This window comes from Apteryx mantelli, chromosome 3 (assembly GCF_036417845.1).
Source record: "Apteryx mantelli isolate bAptMan1 chromosome 3, bAptMan1.hap1, whole genome shotgun sequence".
NCBI classification, from domain to species: Eukaryota; Metazoa; Chordata; class Aves; order Apterygiformes; family Apterygidae; genus Apteryx; species Apteryx mantelli.
Window position 1 is genome coordinate 73,267,568 of NC_089980.1, and position 13,639 is coordinate 73,281,206.

A 13,639-nucleotide genomic window follows, 5' to 3' on the forward strand; every position below is an offset into this window, starting at 1 on the left:
ACGAGGCCACTTTGTAGCACCTCAAATTGTAGTTGTTGTGGGAAGCCCATCCTTTTACTGAAGAAATGGCTCTTGTAGGTGTTGAAAGTTGGATGGTTAACACCTTTGGGGTGAATCCTGAAGAAGTCATTTAATCTAAACTAACTTTAGAAACTGAATTTCTGATGTTTAAAGACAATGCAAAGAATTTGACAAGATTTTCTTTGCAGTCTTGCTGTCTTGGTAATTACATTTCCTAAGGCTCTTTAGAGTCATATATTGACAATGTATCTAAGCACCTTCCATGCTAAATCAGCGACAGTGTCCCTAGTGCATTTTCTTGAATTATTGGGCTGATCTCTTTTTTCAGTGTTTGCTTTAGTTGCGTGTTTTGGTTCAGCTATGCCAGAAGGCATTTAAGAATAGGGAGTCTCATTCTTACTTCAAAAAAAAAAAAACTTTTTTGAAGTGTGTGTGGGGGTTTTTTTGTATATTTCTGTTTTGGAAGTGTTGTTTCATACATGAGTACTCCTAACTAGGAATATTTTGTTCTGGGTGTTTTATTACTCAAAATTTAGATGCAGGGTATTTTACTTCAAGAGTCTACTCTTCTTGGGTCAAGATATTAAAATAGTATTTGAAACTGAGAACCGGTGGAGATTTATGAGCATCAGCTTGATGTTGAGAAATTTCCTTTTTGTCTTTATTAGTGCTTTGCGTTAACCGTAATTCAGCCTGGAAGTGATGAATTTGTTTGTTGTATCTCAAACCTAATCCAGGAAGAAAGGACAAACTTTTCCATGGCATAAGATGAGAAAGAAACCTTTAGATATAGGCACTGCACAATTGTCTTTCTGTACAAGTTAAATGATTTGAAACAGAGAAAAGAGAATAAACAGCCTTAGAAAATAGAAATTTTCACTAGTAATTCTTCTGATTACTGGATACCCATACTGCTGAAATTGTTATGCAAGTAAAATAAAAGTGGGGGGAAAAAATTGCCATCATCCCAGATTGTTTTAACTTTAGAGCAGCATGCTACTTCAGTATATCATTAAAAACAAGTTTGTGAATATGTTCATTTAAACTCTGGTTCAGTGATGTAAACAAGATTGCAGAATACTGCAATTGGAATGGAAAGATAAACTTGTCATGTCCCTCCGTAATGAATACCAACTAACTTGTATAATTCACACTGAATAGTAGAACCATCCTTGAGGGAAAAATTACATCGCAAAAGTCTATTTATATACTATTCATATTTTGAACTTTTCCTGATTATCATGCTTACGTTACTGGAGAAATACTCAGAAGGATTCAAATAGATTTAAGATTATGTTCAAACTCTTGTGAGTTTGGATTTGCCAGTACTGGTGTAGTATGAAGATTATAATTGAGTGACTAGCATTATATAATGATTAAAACTGTTTACTATTCAAATCTCTGAAATCCATTTAGAATTACTCATTCTATTATCATGGAAACCTAATTGTTTCCTACTGAAATAATATTAAACTGGCTTTTTCGTCCAGAAGAGCTTACTCCTTGCCTCTTTAGAAGTGTGATCAATTACACAAATTCTTGTCTGACTAGGTTATATTTCATCCTGAATGACTCCACAAATATACCCAGTACTTAGATGTTTTGAGAGAGATTATTTCATTCACCCTGTAGTCAACTTCTGCTTCTCTCACTTCATCCTCGAATGTCATCTCAGGTTAGCCATTTCTGGGCTTTTAACAAATGTGTATAAAGATTTCATTTTTTTTTTAATTCTCTGTAGTTCTTGCTCAATAGAGATACGTGTACACCTGCAGAGTAACTTTAACCTGAAACTAAGTTGAAATAAACTATGCCTGAGCTGACTCTGCATAGTAAGTGTCTCAAGTAAACTTCACTAGGTCAAGGTGCATGCAGAAAAACATGCAGCTTTAAGAAAAAAATAATAGGTAAGAATGTGTCTTACTGTAAAGGAAAATAATTTCCTCTGAGTTCTCATCTCTAGGTGGTCATGTGTCTTACACTTTTGAAAATCTTAGTATCCTAGGAGGTTAAAGTAATCCTTTGAGTCTGTGTAATTCAGAAGAGTTAATTGTATGATTTGATGTTCGTAAGTAGAATTTTCTTCTTACTGTCTTCTGATCATGAATCTTATTGCTCCAGTGACTTTCTACCTTGCATTGTGCCTCACCGGGTGCTCTGGAATCATCCAATGTGATGAATTATTCTTTGAGAACAGCTTTCTGTCAATATAAATTCTGCACAAATACTGTGATTTTGGTGAGACTCCTGACTACTAGCCTTGATGGTAAAGAAGTTACAGTAGTAACATAACTATAGAGTTCATCTGTGTACTGTGCATATCTCTTCCTTTGACTTCTAAGGTTAATGACAGGGTTCTTCAGAGCTTCTAAAATCAAGCATGTCCTACTCCTTGGGGTTTTTTGTTTTGTTTTGTTTTCCTTACTCATGTTGGCTAGATTGTTGAAGTGATAGAATGCCAAGTGATAAAAATTACTCTTAGGAAACTTACCTTTTGTATTTTAAATATAACATTATTGTCATTGTTTGTTCTTCAGACCATCCCAGTAGTAATCAGCAACTCATAGTATTGGGGGCTGGGTTTGGCTTCTATTAGGACATTCAGTTATGTAAACTCAAGAGTTTTGAATCCTGCCCAGATGATATCTTACAAGGACATTAAATTGTTTTTGGTAATTTGAAATTATATATTAACTGTATCTGTTAGAGTATAACAATGATGCAAAAATGAATATGAAATGTTGTGCTTTCCTTCTACCAGCAGATGGTTACAGCAGTTCAGACTCCTATACTTCAGATCCAGAGCAAATTGGAAGCACTGTAACACGACAACGGTCAGTAGAGCAGCAACTGAATAAACAAATAAACTAAAGGTGTTTAAAGAGGCCTAGTCTCCCTATTCTGAATTTCTGGTTATTTGACAAATAGCTTTTAAAGTGATGGCCAAGACTATTACTTTAGCAGTCAGAAGTCTGAAGGCAGTCTGTTTTCTAATGTATTAGAAATGTATACTATTACTGTTAATGTGTAAAGCAAGAATTCAAAAAATAATGTAGTCTAAAGAGTTGTTTGGGATTGGCTGATCAAATGAAACTCTCTGATCAGTCAGAAGTTTTGATAAAAACTTTTTCCTTAAACACAAGGGAGTATAATCACAGGTGATCATAATGTTGCTTGCAACTGATTTTTTTAAAAATACCATATTAGGCATTAAGGAGAAGAACCTGGTAATTCTGTGTAGCATAAAAGATTTAAAAAATAAATTAGAAATATCACGGAAGTAAATCAATCTCTGTTAATAATGAGCTTGTGTAAAATGAAGGACAGTCATAGGCCCAGTATAAATTAAGGGTTTGGAGGAAGCTATGCAACACATAACCAAAAATGCATCTTATGACATAAGAGAATGTGCTGTACCAGCTGGTGCTAATTGTCCCCATTAAATCTGTGCCTGAATAGGATTAAAAACCAGCTACGCCATTAACCATCTTACAATGAGTTTCAAAGGTAAGCTTCAAAACAAAAATAATTAGGGTGACTTCAATAGCAAAGACAGACTTGCAATTACCTTTCAGTACAGCATCTTGAAAACTTTCCCCCATTGTTACTTAATGGCAAATCTGATTCTCTGTCCTGATTCTATGTATGCTTTTGCCCTATCAAGATGATGGTTTCTTGTTTGTTTTTGTTGTAGCACGTTCTTTTTGTCTCTGACTTTTTGGGTTGGGTTCTCTTGCTGACTTGTGTAGATCAGCAACTCTGAGTGGCCCATTTCTGGCACAGGTAGCCTCTGTCCAGATTTTCCAAATCTGGCAATGTATAGCCAGGAAATTATTCTCCTACTTTCTCTATAATTCCCTTCCATTGATATCTCTTTTACCAATTGCAACTTTACCTATACACATAGCGTTCTGCTTAACCCTGCCATAAGTTCAGAGTACTTTTTATATTTTGAAGAAGATAAAACTGACAAGGCTTTGTCGGATAATGATACTTCAGGAGTGTTCTTAACCCACTTTTTTCTTTTCTTCCTACTTGTGCCTTTAAGATACTACTAGCTCAGCAGGTGACAGGAGTCATTGTAATTAGGTTTGTATTTCATTAACTGGAGGGGTTGTGTAGTGTTACAGAGGCATCCTCCTGGAGAGGAGAAAAGGCAGATACTTGTATTAGGATAACTCAGTTTTCTGTCTGGATTTATACATTTGGAAATTTCAGGTTTTGGTGTGAAACTTAGGGTACCTCTTAACTCTCCTAGCTTCGTCTCGTGATATTTATAGAAGAATGTTGGAGGAGTCAATCGTGTAGAAAAGACTCACTTTTGTATTAGTTGAATAAAAGTGTAGCTATGTTAATGTCAGATGTCAGTATTTTGCTCAAAATTGGACTACTCCAGGAAGTTTCTGCAAGCTGCTTTTTAAATGAAAACTGCATAAAAATATTGTAGACGGTAAATCCCACTTAAATTGCACTGAGTAGTGCAGTACTTCATCCTTCTAACATGCTTTCTGAATGTGTGCTTGATGAACTTACAAGAGATCCACTAGATGGTGACCCTTCCAAAAAATGAGTCAAAATTTCTGAAGATCCTACCAAGTACACAGATTTGGAAAATTTCAGGCAGAGTATTAGAATACGCATGCATGCACACCTTACTTAAGCTTGATAGACCTGAAGGCAGGTGCAACAGAAACATAATACTCTCTTTCAATGACATTGAGCTTAACAGTTTAAAAGCTAATCAGGATGTTGACTACATCTTACATATTTTGCAAATAATAGTGACTACCATTTGGGTGGAATTACCATATTGAGGATTCTGCATTCCTGAACTATCATTAGGATGTCTGTTAGAAGCTATAGGTTTCCCCAAGATAAATTACTAGAGGCAAGATAAGAATAATTTGGAGAATGGAGATTAAAGCAACTAGAAATATAAAAACTGTGAAATCAAAGAATATCAGAGGTTTAAAAGTGATTTTGCTCCTTTCAAAATCAAAAGCAATAGTCAGGCTCTTTTTCACCTATCAAACTTATTTTTAATTGCATACTTTGAAGGAATTTTGAATTTTAATTCTGTTGTTGTAACTGCTTTAAAAAAAAAAAAAACCACACTGCAGAGACTTATATATTTTGCAGATCACATTCAGGAACCTCTCCAGACAATACTGCACCACCTCCACCCCCTCCAAGGCCTCATCAGTCTCATTCTCGATCATCATCTTTAGATATGAACAGATCCTTTTCAGTCACCCCAGGTAGATATACTGTGTTCCTTGTGTATTTTATTTTTCAGAACATCTGTCTCTGAAGCAGACAGTTTCTTTTTTCCTTTGAGGAAAGATTTAGACTGTATTTTTAAAATATTACTTCTGAATGAAAAAGCTGAAAATCTCAAGTTGTCACTCTTACTGTTTATATAAAAATTTATATGCTGCTTTGGTTAAATAGGTAATTTAAAAGTAAATTCTGAGTGCTGGCATTTTAGTCCTGTGGATGAGTATGGGAAGCAGAATTGGGAAATATCATTTTGGTATTGCATCCACATGTCATGGATTGTGCCTGCCTGTTACCTTCAAGAGGAGTTCTTTTGTTATTCGAGCTATTTAGAAGATAAATATTAAATACTTCACTTAAGAGGAAATAATTAAAAGTTGCTTTTGATGTTCTTGTTAAGGTTTTTATTGCACTTCTGAAAGGTGCTTCTCAGCTCAGGATCATGAAGTGCAAGGAAATGTTAACAGTGTATAATAGGGTTAAAAGGAAAAGACTAAGATCAGAAAAGTATGACCATGTTTATATTTCAAGCTGGAGTGAAGGACAATACCTCCATATTCTTAGTTTGTCTATTTGTAAATTTGAAAGGACATTACAGTCCTAAATATGTCAGATTTATACGTAGGCATCATTTGCAGGATTTTTCTTGTTGACAAGTTGAAAAATCAGTGCTCTATTAGAGTAACAATCTTAGCCACATGTGATGCCTCTCTTGCAGGACAGCAACAGGCTGGAGTTGTTGCCTATCCCCCTGCAGTGCCTCCAAGACCGCAGCCTTCACAGGTGATGTGACTTTTGAAAATATCATACTCTAATTTGGTGCATGAGACAGTAATATTTTTATCTTGCTCTAAATTGTAACTTCTCTCTAAAATGTGGATTATTGGCTGGTGTTTTTGGAAAACAGTAGAATGTCAATGTTGGTTACGTTCTGTCTTTGCATTATGTTAGCCTTTCCTGAAAAAGGAATTGCTTCTGGTGGAACCATGGAGAAGAGCTTAAACTAGAGATTGAGGAGGAATGAACAGTTTTGGCACTCTGTGTTTTAAGAGAGGAAACTTAGTTTTACATTCCTTTCCCTGTTCCTGTATTGCTAATAGGACATAACACACAGAGAGATCTTTTGAAGTGCTGTGAAACTTAAGTACTTGTCTTTACATCCATATGTCTGGCACAGGGTATGGTTTCACATAACGTGTCTGCTCCCCAAAAGAGTGATTCTACTACTTCCCATGTTATAGACTAAGTGATCTTGCAGTATTAACCTGAATCAGTTCAGTTAGCTGACCTGGTAGAAAACATGTCTTGCAAAGAAGTTTTTCCTTGTCTCAACCAGCTGAATCCTTCAACTGCTGTCCAGATCTGACATGGGACAGGTAGAGTTGCTTTTTGATGGTTTTTCAACAGCAGCTAGAATTTGAGTCATACAGCAATTAATTGTCTGTGTCATATGTAGAAGACTAATAGTTTTATAAACACCAGAAATAAAGCCTAGTTCTCATGGATTTCTTTTTTGCTTGAAGCTGTTTCTGCAGTGTAAATACTCTTTAAGTGGTCTCCTGTGGGTTTTCTCTGATATGTAATAATGTCTGAGCTCATGGTACAGCAGGTCCTGCATTTGGATCATTTGTAATGTCTGTTCTCTACTTGGATTTCTGTTTTTATAAAATTTCATGAAGTCAGTCAGTGAATTCAGAAATCATCTGCAGGGAAGGAGGGTACAATGGCAGACACATACTTCCACACAGTATGATTACATAAGCATGTTTCTTTATGGAACTAGGCTAAAAATCTGTTTCAAGCCTCATGTTGCCAAGCTGGACTCTGTTAGAGCAGAAATGTTCCTGCTTTCCAGTGATTCTAGATAGTCCTACTATACATCCATCTTCAGTCTCTTCCACTGACATAATAGCTTATCTGACTGAACCTCCTTTTCTCTTAACTATTTCTCTGTTTTTATAACTGCGGAGTGTGGTTTGTCTGTTTTTCTTGGATGAGATGTGCTCTGTTCTAATAACAGGACATAAATTGTGAGGCTAAAAAGGCAATTTTCATTACTAGTGTTCTGTCACAAACTGCTGTTTGGGAAATCTCTTCCTCAGATCCATTACGTCAAGAACTTTGTTGCTAACTGTTTTCATTGTTTTATTGTAGGGTCCAGGTCCTCATGTGCATCGCCCAGTAGATGCTGAAGGCCTAATAGCTCATACTAGTACCTCACCTCAACAAATACCAGAGCAGCCAAATTTTGCTGACTTCAGCCAGTTCGAGGCATTTGCTGTATCAGGTGTAAACAAAGAGGAAGAAGATGAAATTGAAACACACTCAGAAGTCTTGCAGGTGAGCAGAAATGAAGATGTTATCAATTACTTAATACTACCAACAGTTATAAGACTTTCACTGTTAAAACCCGCTTATGCTGTTTGAAGTAGTGATTCTTTTTTAGTGGCCTAATCCATTGCTAGAAAACAATTTTATTATATATTGCTGTCATCTTTAGTAATTACCAAACACCTGGGCAGAAGAATTTTTTTGCTCTTGGTTCTTGATCTTAATTCAAAAGATTTTGTATTTATTAGCATGTGTATGTGAACAAATATATTTGTGTTGGTGCATTTAAAACTCAGTGCAGGAGAGATTTCTCTTCTGGTTGTTTCTGCCAGTCTTTCAAATGACTTGCAGATAAGTTCTAAAGTAGTGAGTCCTTCTAAATGAGATGACTGTCATGTATCATAAACAGCTGCTAAAATCCAGTTATTCAGTTTAGTTCAAAGCCATTGGACAAACAGCTGAAGTGAATAGAGCTCCAAAATCTTCCTGTAATAGATTTTTCTGAGATATTTACAAAGCCTGGTTTCCTGCTATATGACACAGGACTTGGAATTTGGAAACCTGCAGGTTTGTTCCCATTTGTTACTGCCTTACTGTGATTACATGCATTACTTCATGTTTTCCTTCTCATAATTTGCACCCTCCATACAGACTGTAAATTCTTTGGGGCACTTGGGCATCATCAGTTGCAAAAGTATCTGTGATGCTTCAAAATCCTTCTGCCTATCAGCAGGATATTATTGCTTCTCTCACCCAGCAAAATCAGTGAGATAGACAACTTGAGCACTTTCCATGTACTTCATGGCAAAATCAGCTATGTCAGTTTAAGCTGCTACTGAAAGCTGCTTAAGCTAAGCCTGCTGATCATTTGGCACTGAGGTGGATGGGGAACAGTCATATTATCTGTTCCATTGGAGGAATTAACCTTTGACAGTAACAAATAGCTAGATGGTGGTAATAACGTTACTGCAGAAACAGCTGTAGTGTTTTATCATCAGGTCACAGCCTCTCCTGTACATGCCTTGTAACAGTGGGGATCCAACTTTGTTCAGAGGTCTTTCCGTGTTCTAAACACCTAGAGTACAGTGCTTGAGAGCAGAGTACTTTCAAGTAACTGTTTAGCAGGTTTTTCATGGTGAATTTAGATTCTGTATCAAAATCTGAATTTCTGTTACAAAAAACAGGTCAGGCTGATTCTGGAAGCGCAGCTTTTTCCCTTGTGCCTTTTCTATAACCTGCTCCCAGATCAGAGCAGTGTTTGTGACAAAGATGGTTTTGGATGAGTTTTGCTTTAAAGCAGGTATTGTTATTATATTCCAGCATATGCTTCTAAGGAAGACTTGAACTAGAATTTAGAATGTTAACTGTATTCTTATATCAGAAACACAGCATACTTCTGTTTATTCCAACTGTTGCTGAATCAAATATTTGTTAAGCAATAGTTTTCTAAATATAGTTTAAAATTCTTTTAGGTTGAAAAGCCCTCTGATTCTGCAAGTTCTCTTAGAGTTGCCAAAGCAGATGGAAGAGTTGAAGACAAAGCACCTGCTAATGTCCCCACTAATGCGGTATGCAAAGTACACTTGGAAAAAGAGTGCAATTGTCTGATGTATATGAAAATATGCAGTTGTTTTGATACACCAACTTTATATACTTCCACTTGAATCCAGTTTTCTTACACGTAAAAGTCTCAAAATAGGCCCATGTATGGTGAATTTTTGCATCATAAGATGTTCAGTTTTATTCTCAAGATGAACAACAAAGCATTATGATACTTTTAAGTATTCAAGTTTTTAGAAACAGTTCAAAACTGGTTTAGTGCAGAACTTGGTAACAGTAACTTCTTTATGGTATAGGCATGTAGATACTGGAGGAGGGAAGAAACATAACCAAGATGTTATTGTGTATTTGTAGTTATGTCAGCTGTACCACTGGGTTTTTGCTTGCACATCAAGCATGTCAGCATTTAGCAATTTACTGCCCTTTCACCAGGGAAGGAGTTAGTGCTTAGTTTTTTTCCAGACAGTATGAGGATGCAGCTAGACATCTATCAAAATATATCTGGGGTTATAAATTCACAGTTGGCCAAGTAACTGGTTCTAAGAGTACATAACACAAATGACCAGATATGGTCTAAGTAGAAATGCACTATATTTGTGAGAATTAATAGGCTGTGTTTTCCCTCTCAGGGTAAAGGTACTACCCCACTTGCTCCGCCACCAAAGCCTATTCGCAGAAGATTAAAGTCAGAAGATGAGCTAAGACCTGAAGCTGAGGAACATACACAGAAAACAGGTGTCATAGCTGCTGTTCTTGCTTCACAGCCATCTATTCCTAGGTAACCCAAGAAGTGTATAAATACATCTGTTATTGGGAAGTTTACATTTTAGCAGCAGACACACTTTCTGTTCTAGGGAAGAGTTGTGAGCAATTTCAGTGTGTTTGAATTAGTCACTTAATGATTTAAAGTGTTTTTTGTTTTTAATGAAATCATCCTGAAGTCCCTACTGTTGAGAGACCTTGTAATGAGCTTGATTTTTGGAGTGCAGACTCTTAACTTCTGCAAGTATGCTGGAAAGAAGTGATGAAAATATTAAGATGTAGTATTTAATTTTAAATAATGGTCGCTATTAACAGTCCAAAATTTAAACCTGCAGTCTGTGTCCTAGCATGAGAGTAGACTATTACATTAGTCAATTAGAGGTAAATGAATGTGCTATAGTGCGTTGGGACTTCAGGAGATTTATTATGACAGTTTTAAAAATGTGCTTTTCACTGTTTCATTGAAACAAGATAAATTTTGAAAAGGAGATTCTGCTCACTTAAAGAGGGACTATAAATGAGATATTCAGTTAAGCAACAAAATGACTTATTAAAATACTTTTAATGTATTCTCAGATCAGTGGGGAAGGACAAGAAGGCAATTCAGGCATCAATCAGACGTAACAAGGAAACGAACACTGTTTTGGCCAGATTGAATAGTGAACTACAGCAGCAATTAAAGGTAATACCATAATCTTTGTCTTTAAAAAAAAAAAAAAAAAAAAAAAAAAAGTCTGAAGAGGGCAAGATGTTAGTGATGCACTACAACTGGTAACTGTGCATGCAAATGATATGTAGTAGAGGATATCAATTTAAAATATTTAGTTGTTTTTATAGATCACAAAAGATACCTAATTGTGACAACTTTTGTGAAAGTTACATTACAAAGGATACCTTTACTACTATAAAATATGCTTTTCAATGTCTTGATTTGCTCTCAGATACATTAAAAATGAGGGGGGGAAAATGCTGAAATTTTAAATTAGTTTTAATAATCCAGGGTAGCTGTTGTGGTCATCAAATATTCTACAAGCAGAGTATTAAGAAGAGCAGTCGAGGTGGCTTTCCTTTTCTGAAGGAAAAAGCAAACCTTAAAGTCTTAAAACTATAAATATTTTTTAAACAAATATACATAATAAAATAAATGGTGTAGAATGCAAAATTCTCAGCTCAGTAAACAGAACAACAGTTATCAGTTTAACTGGTATAAGCTATTGTCCTTTTGGATTTGTTTGTAGGTACCTACATCTTCCTTATGTTTACATTGTCTAAATGTAATGAGCAAGTTAACATATTAATTCATTTTTAGATTTATTTTATTATCTAGCCTGAAGATATGGCATTTTAAAAACTGCCAAACCTGAATTTTACTTGTTAGTGGTTATTTAAAAAAGTAAAGGTGCATAAAATTCACATAAGAGGAAAAACTGGAAAAAAAAAATTGGCAGCTGCTGATCTTTTAACTAACAGGAGGGCCTCTCTTAACACATCAGACTTCATTTGAAAATATTACAGCTAGATTTGCAGCTGGTTACAACTGTGTAATTGTGGGTAATTTGAAAGGAATGAAGAAATACTAAATGACTTCAATTTTCAGCAAAGTACTGATTTTTGTTTAGAAATATTGGGTAGCCAAACTGCTGTTCAGATTATGGGAAAAGCTCTCCAGATTTTAGAAAGGACTTGGAGTTCTCAAAACTGAAGCTGACATTTACCAGTTTTCATCGCATGAGGAAATTTTTAGTATTCTTTCTCTGTGGACAGTGAGTAGAAAATCTTTCTTTTGTAGGATGTTCTTGAAGAGAGAATCTCCCTGGAAGTCCAACTGGAACAACTTCGACCCTTCTCTCACCTTTAAGCCTACTGCCGTTAACTGTGAATTTACTAATTTTGAAAGGGGTATTGGTTTCAAAGCCTATTTAAAGATCCATGCATTTAGCTCAGTGCACTCTATTCTGCATTAAATGTTATGGTTCTGTTTTGTCAATCTGTCCACTTTTGTATTTAAGTATTTTAATTTCAGTACAGAAAAACCTTTTCCTTGAATGTGACACTGCCTCTCATTTTCTGTGGGCATCCGTGATCTTTGTTGGACTTGAGTTTGCAGAGTTCGTCGCCAAAATTTCCAACTGGAATCTCTTAGTGGTTTCTTTTTTTCCCCATTGAAACATCTTTGCAGAAGAGGATTGCTAATCAGTTGACTTTAAACTTCAAGCACATAAGCTCTTCTTTTGCTATGGCATTTATTTTATTGTGCAAGAAGAGAGAAAAACAAATCGGCTATCATCAGCCACGATTATCTCCTAGGCTGCCTTTCACAATTTGAAAATTGTTCACAATTTCAGAAAGCCTGCCTCTTTGCAATAAGCCAACTTATTCAGGCTGACAGTGTTCTTGCAGGCTGTTAGCCATATCAACCAGATTTGATTTTGATTTTGTTACATACATTGTAGACTATGTGACCACAGATTGCCAGGTGTTCGCATTTTATCCACTCATGATCCTGATTCAGCTGCATGCATATAAAGACTTATGGTACATTTGATAGTCTATCAAACAGACCTTTTCCAGTCATCCCTTCTGTGAAAAGAGTTGGTATAAATCCCAAACATATTGACTGCACATTTCCTGAGCACCACCTATAATTGCATGTTTCACACATTACCTTTTAATAACAGATCACATCCACCAGTCTCCACTATAACAAATTGTATTGTCAAGTAATGTGTCAACACCTCTATGAACTTCTAATTCCCAGCAAAAAAAAATAAAAAAAGAACAGTTTGCTTCTTAGGAATCCTGGGGTACCTTCTGTCATCTTGTTTTCAAGCCTTATTTCTCTGGCGTATAGACAGGTTTCACTATTAACAGAGTTCCTTGAGTGTATCTTGCTATTCAGGTTGATGTACTGTATTAGGATTTGTTGTATATTGTATGATACACACCTTTTGATCTCATATGTAAATTTGCATTAATTGCTGACTAACAGCAGATATTCTATTTAATGGCTTTTTCTGGCTGTGGGATCATAGATGTTTAACTGCATGGATGTATCTCTGCAGAATCAGAACTAGCAATTGTGTGATTTTTACACCAATAAAACAGCACAATATTTTAATTTTGTTGATTCATCTTTACCTGGGAATTGAAACTTATTCAGAGGTGGGGAGGGGTTTATCACAGGTCTGCAGGGAAATTTTTTTTGTAATTTTGTGGCATGTACAAGCAGTTGATCATAATCAGTTGACTTTTTTTTTTGCTCATTTTCTCAGCTGTTGGTCAGAAGTGGTCAAATTCTCTTGGTAATCTGTGGCTCTACTCCTTTTGTATACTCCTGTAAGCAAACTAAATTAATAAATATAGTTATAATTTATAAAAAGTAAATGCTAGTATTGACTTGGGTCAAAGAAATGTATAGTTCCTTAGTCTACATTTCTGGTAAATTTCCTTGAGCGCTATTCAAAATTCAAACTAAATGGATTGCCTGTTAGCAGTCCTCATCCTCACTGTCTCATTTTTTTACTTAAATTCTCTTGCCATCTACTTACCCTATGAAGGGATAGCTCAAATCAGACTTTTTTTCTGCTGAGTATGCCATTTGTTACGGTGAAAATTAAGTATTTTCCTTTTTGGTTATTGTATACAGACCAAATAATTGTGTGTGGGGGGGGGTTTCTTCCTCTTCTTA

The 13,639-nt window shown here is 35.6% G+C and overlaps 1 protein-coding gene across 11 annotated transcripts in view; it reads left to right on the top strand.

Moving 5' to 3' along the window:
• Nucleotides 1-13,069, top strand: part of REPS1 (RALBP1 associated Eps domain containing 1) — a 70,469-nt gene extending 57,400 nt beyond the window's left edge. For 8 of the 11 annotated variants that reach the window (XM_067293648.1, XM_067293649.1, XM_067293654.1 and 5 more), the window contains 8 exons: nucleotides 2,783-2,855; nucleotides 5,161-5,279; nucleotides 6,017-6,081; nucleotides 7,453-7,638; nucleotides 9,102-9,197; nucleotides 9,819-9,967; nucleotides 10,528-10,633; nucleotides 11,741-13,069. In XM_067293648.1, coding sequence (XP_067149749.1) covers nucleotides 2,783-2,855; nucleotides 5,161-5,279; nucleotides 6,017-6,081; nucleotides 7,453-7,638; nucleotides 9,102-9,197; nucleotides 9,819-9,967; nucleotides 10,528-10,633; nucleotides 11,741-11,809 — 863 coding nt within the window. In that variant the 3' untranslated portion in view covers nucleotides 11,810-13,069. The remainder of the gene's footprint in view (nucleotides 1-2,782; nucleotides 2,856-5,160; nucleotides 5,280-6,016; nucleotides 6,082-7,452; nucleotides 7,639-9,101; nucleotides 9,198-9,818; nucleotides 9,968-10,527; nucleotides 10,634-11,740) is intronic. The other 3 variants (XM_067293650.1, XM_067293653.1, XM_067293656.1) reach the window with 2 other exon arrangements.
• The last annotated feature ends 570 nt before the right edge of the window (nucleotides 13,070-13,639 follow it).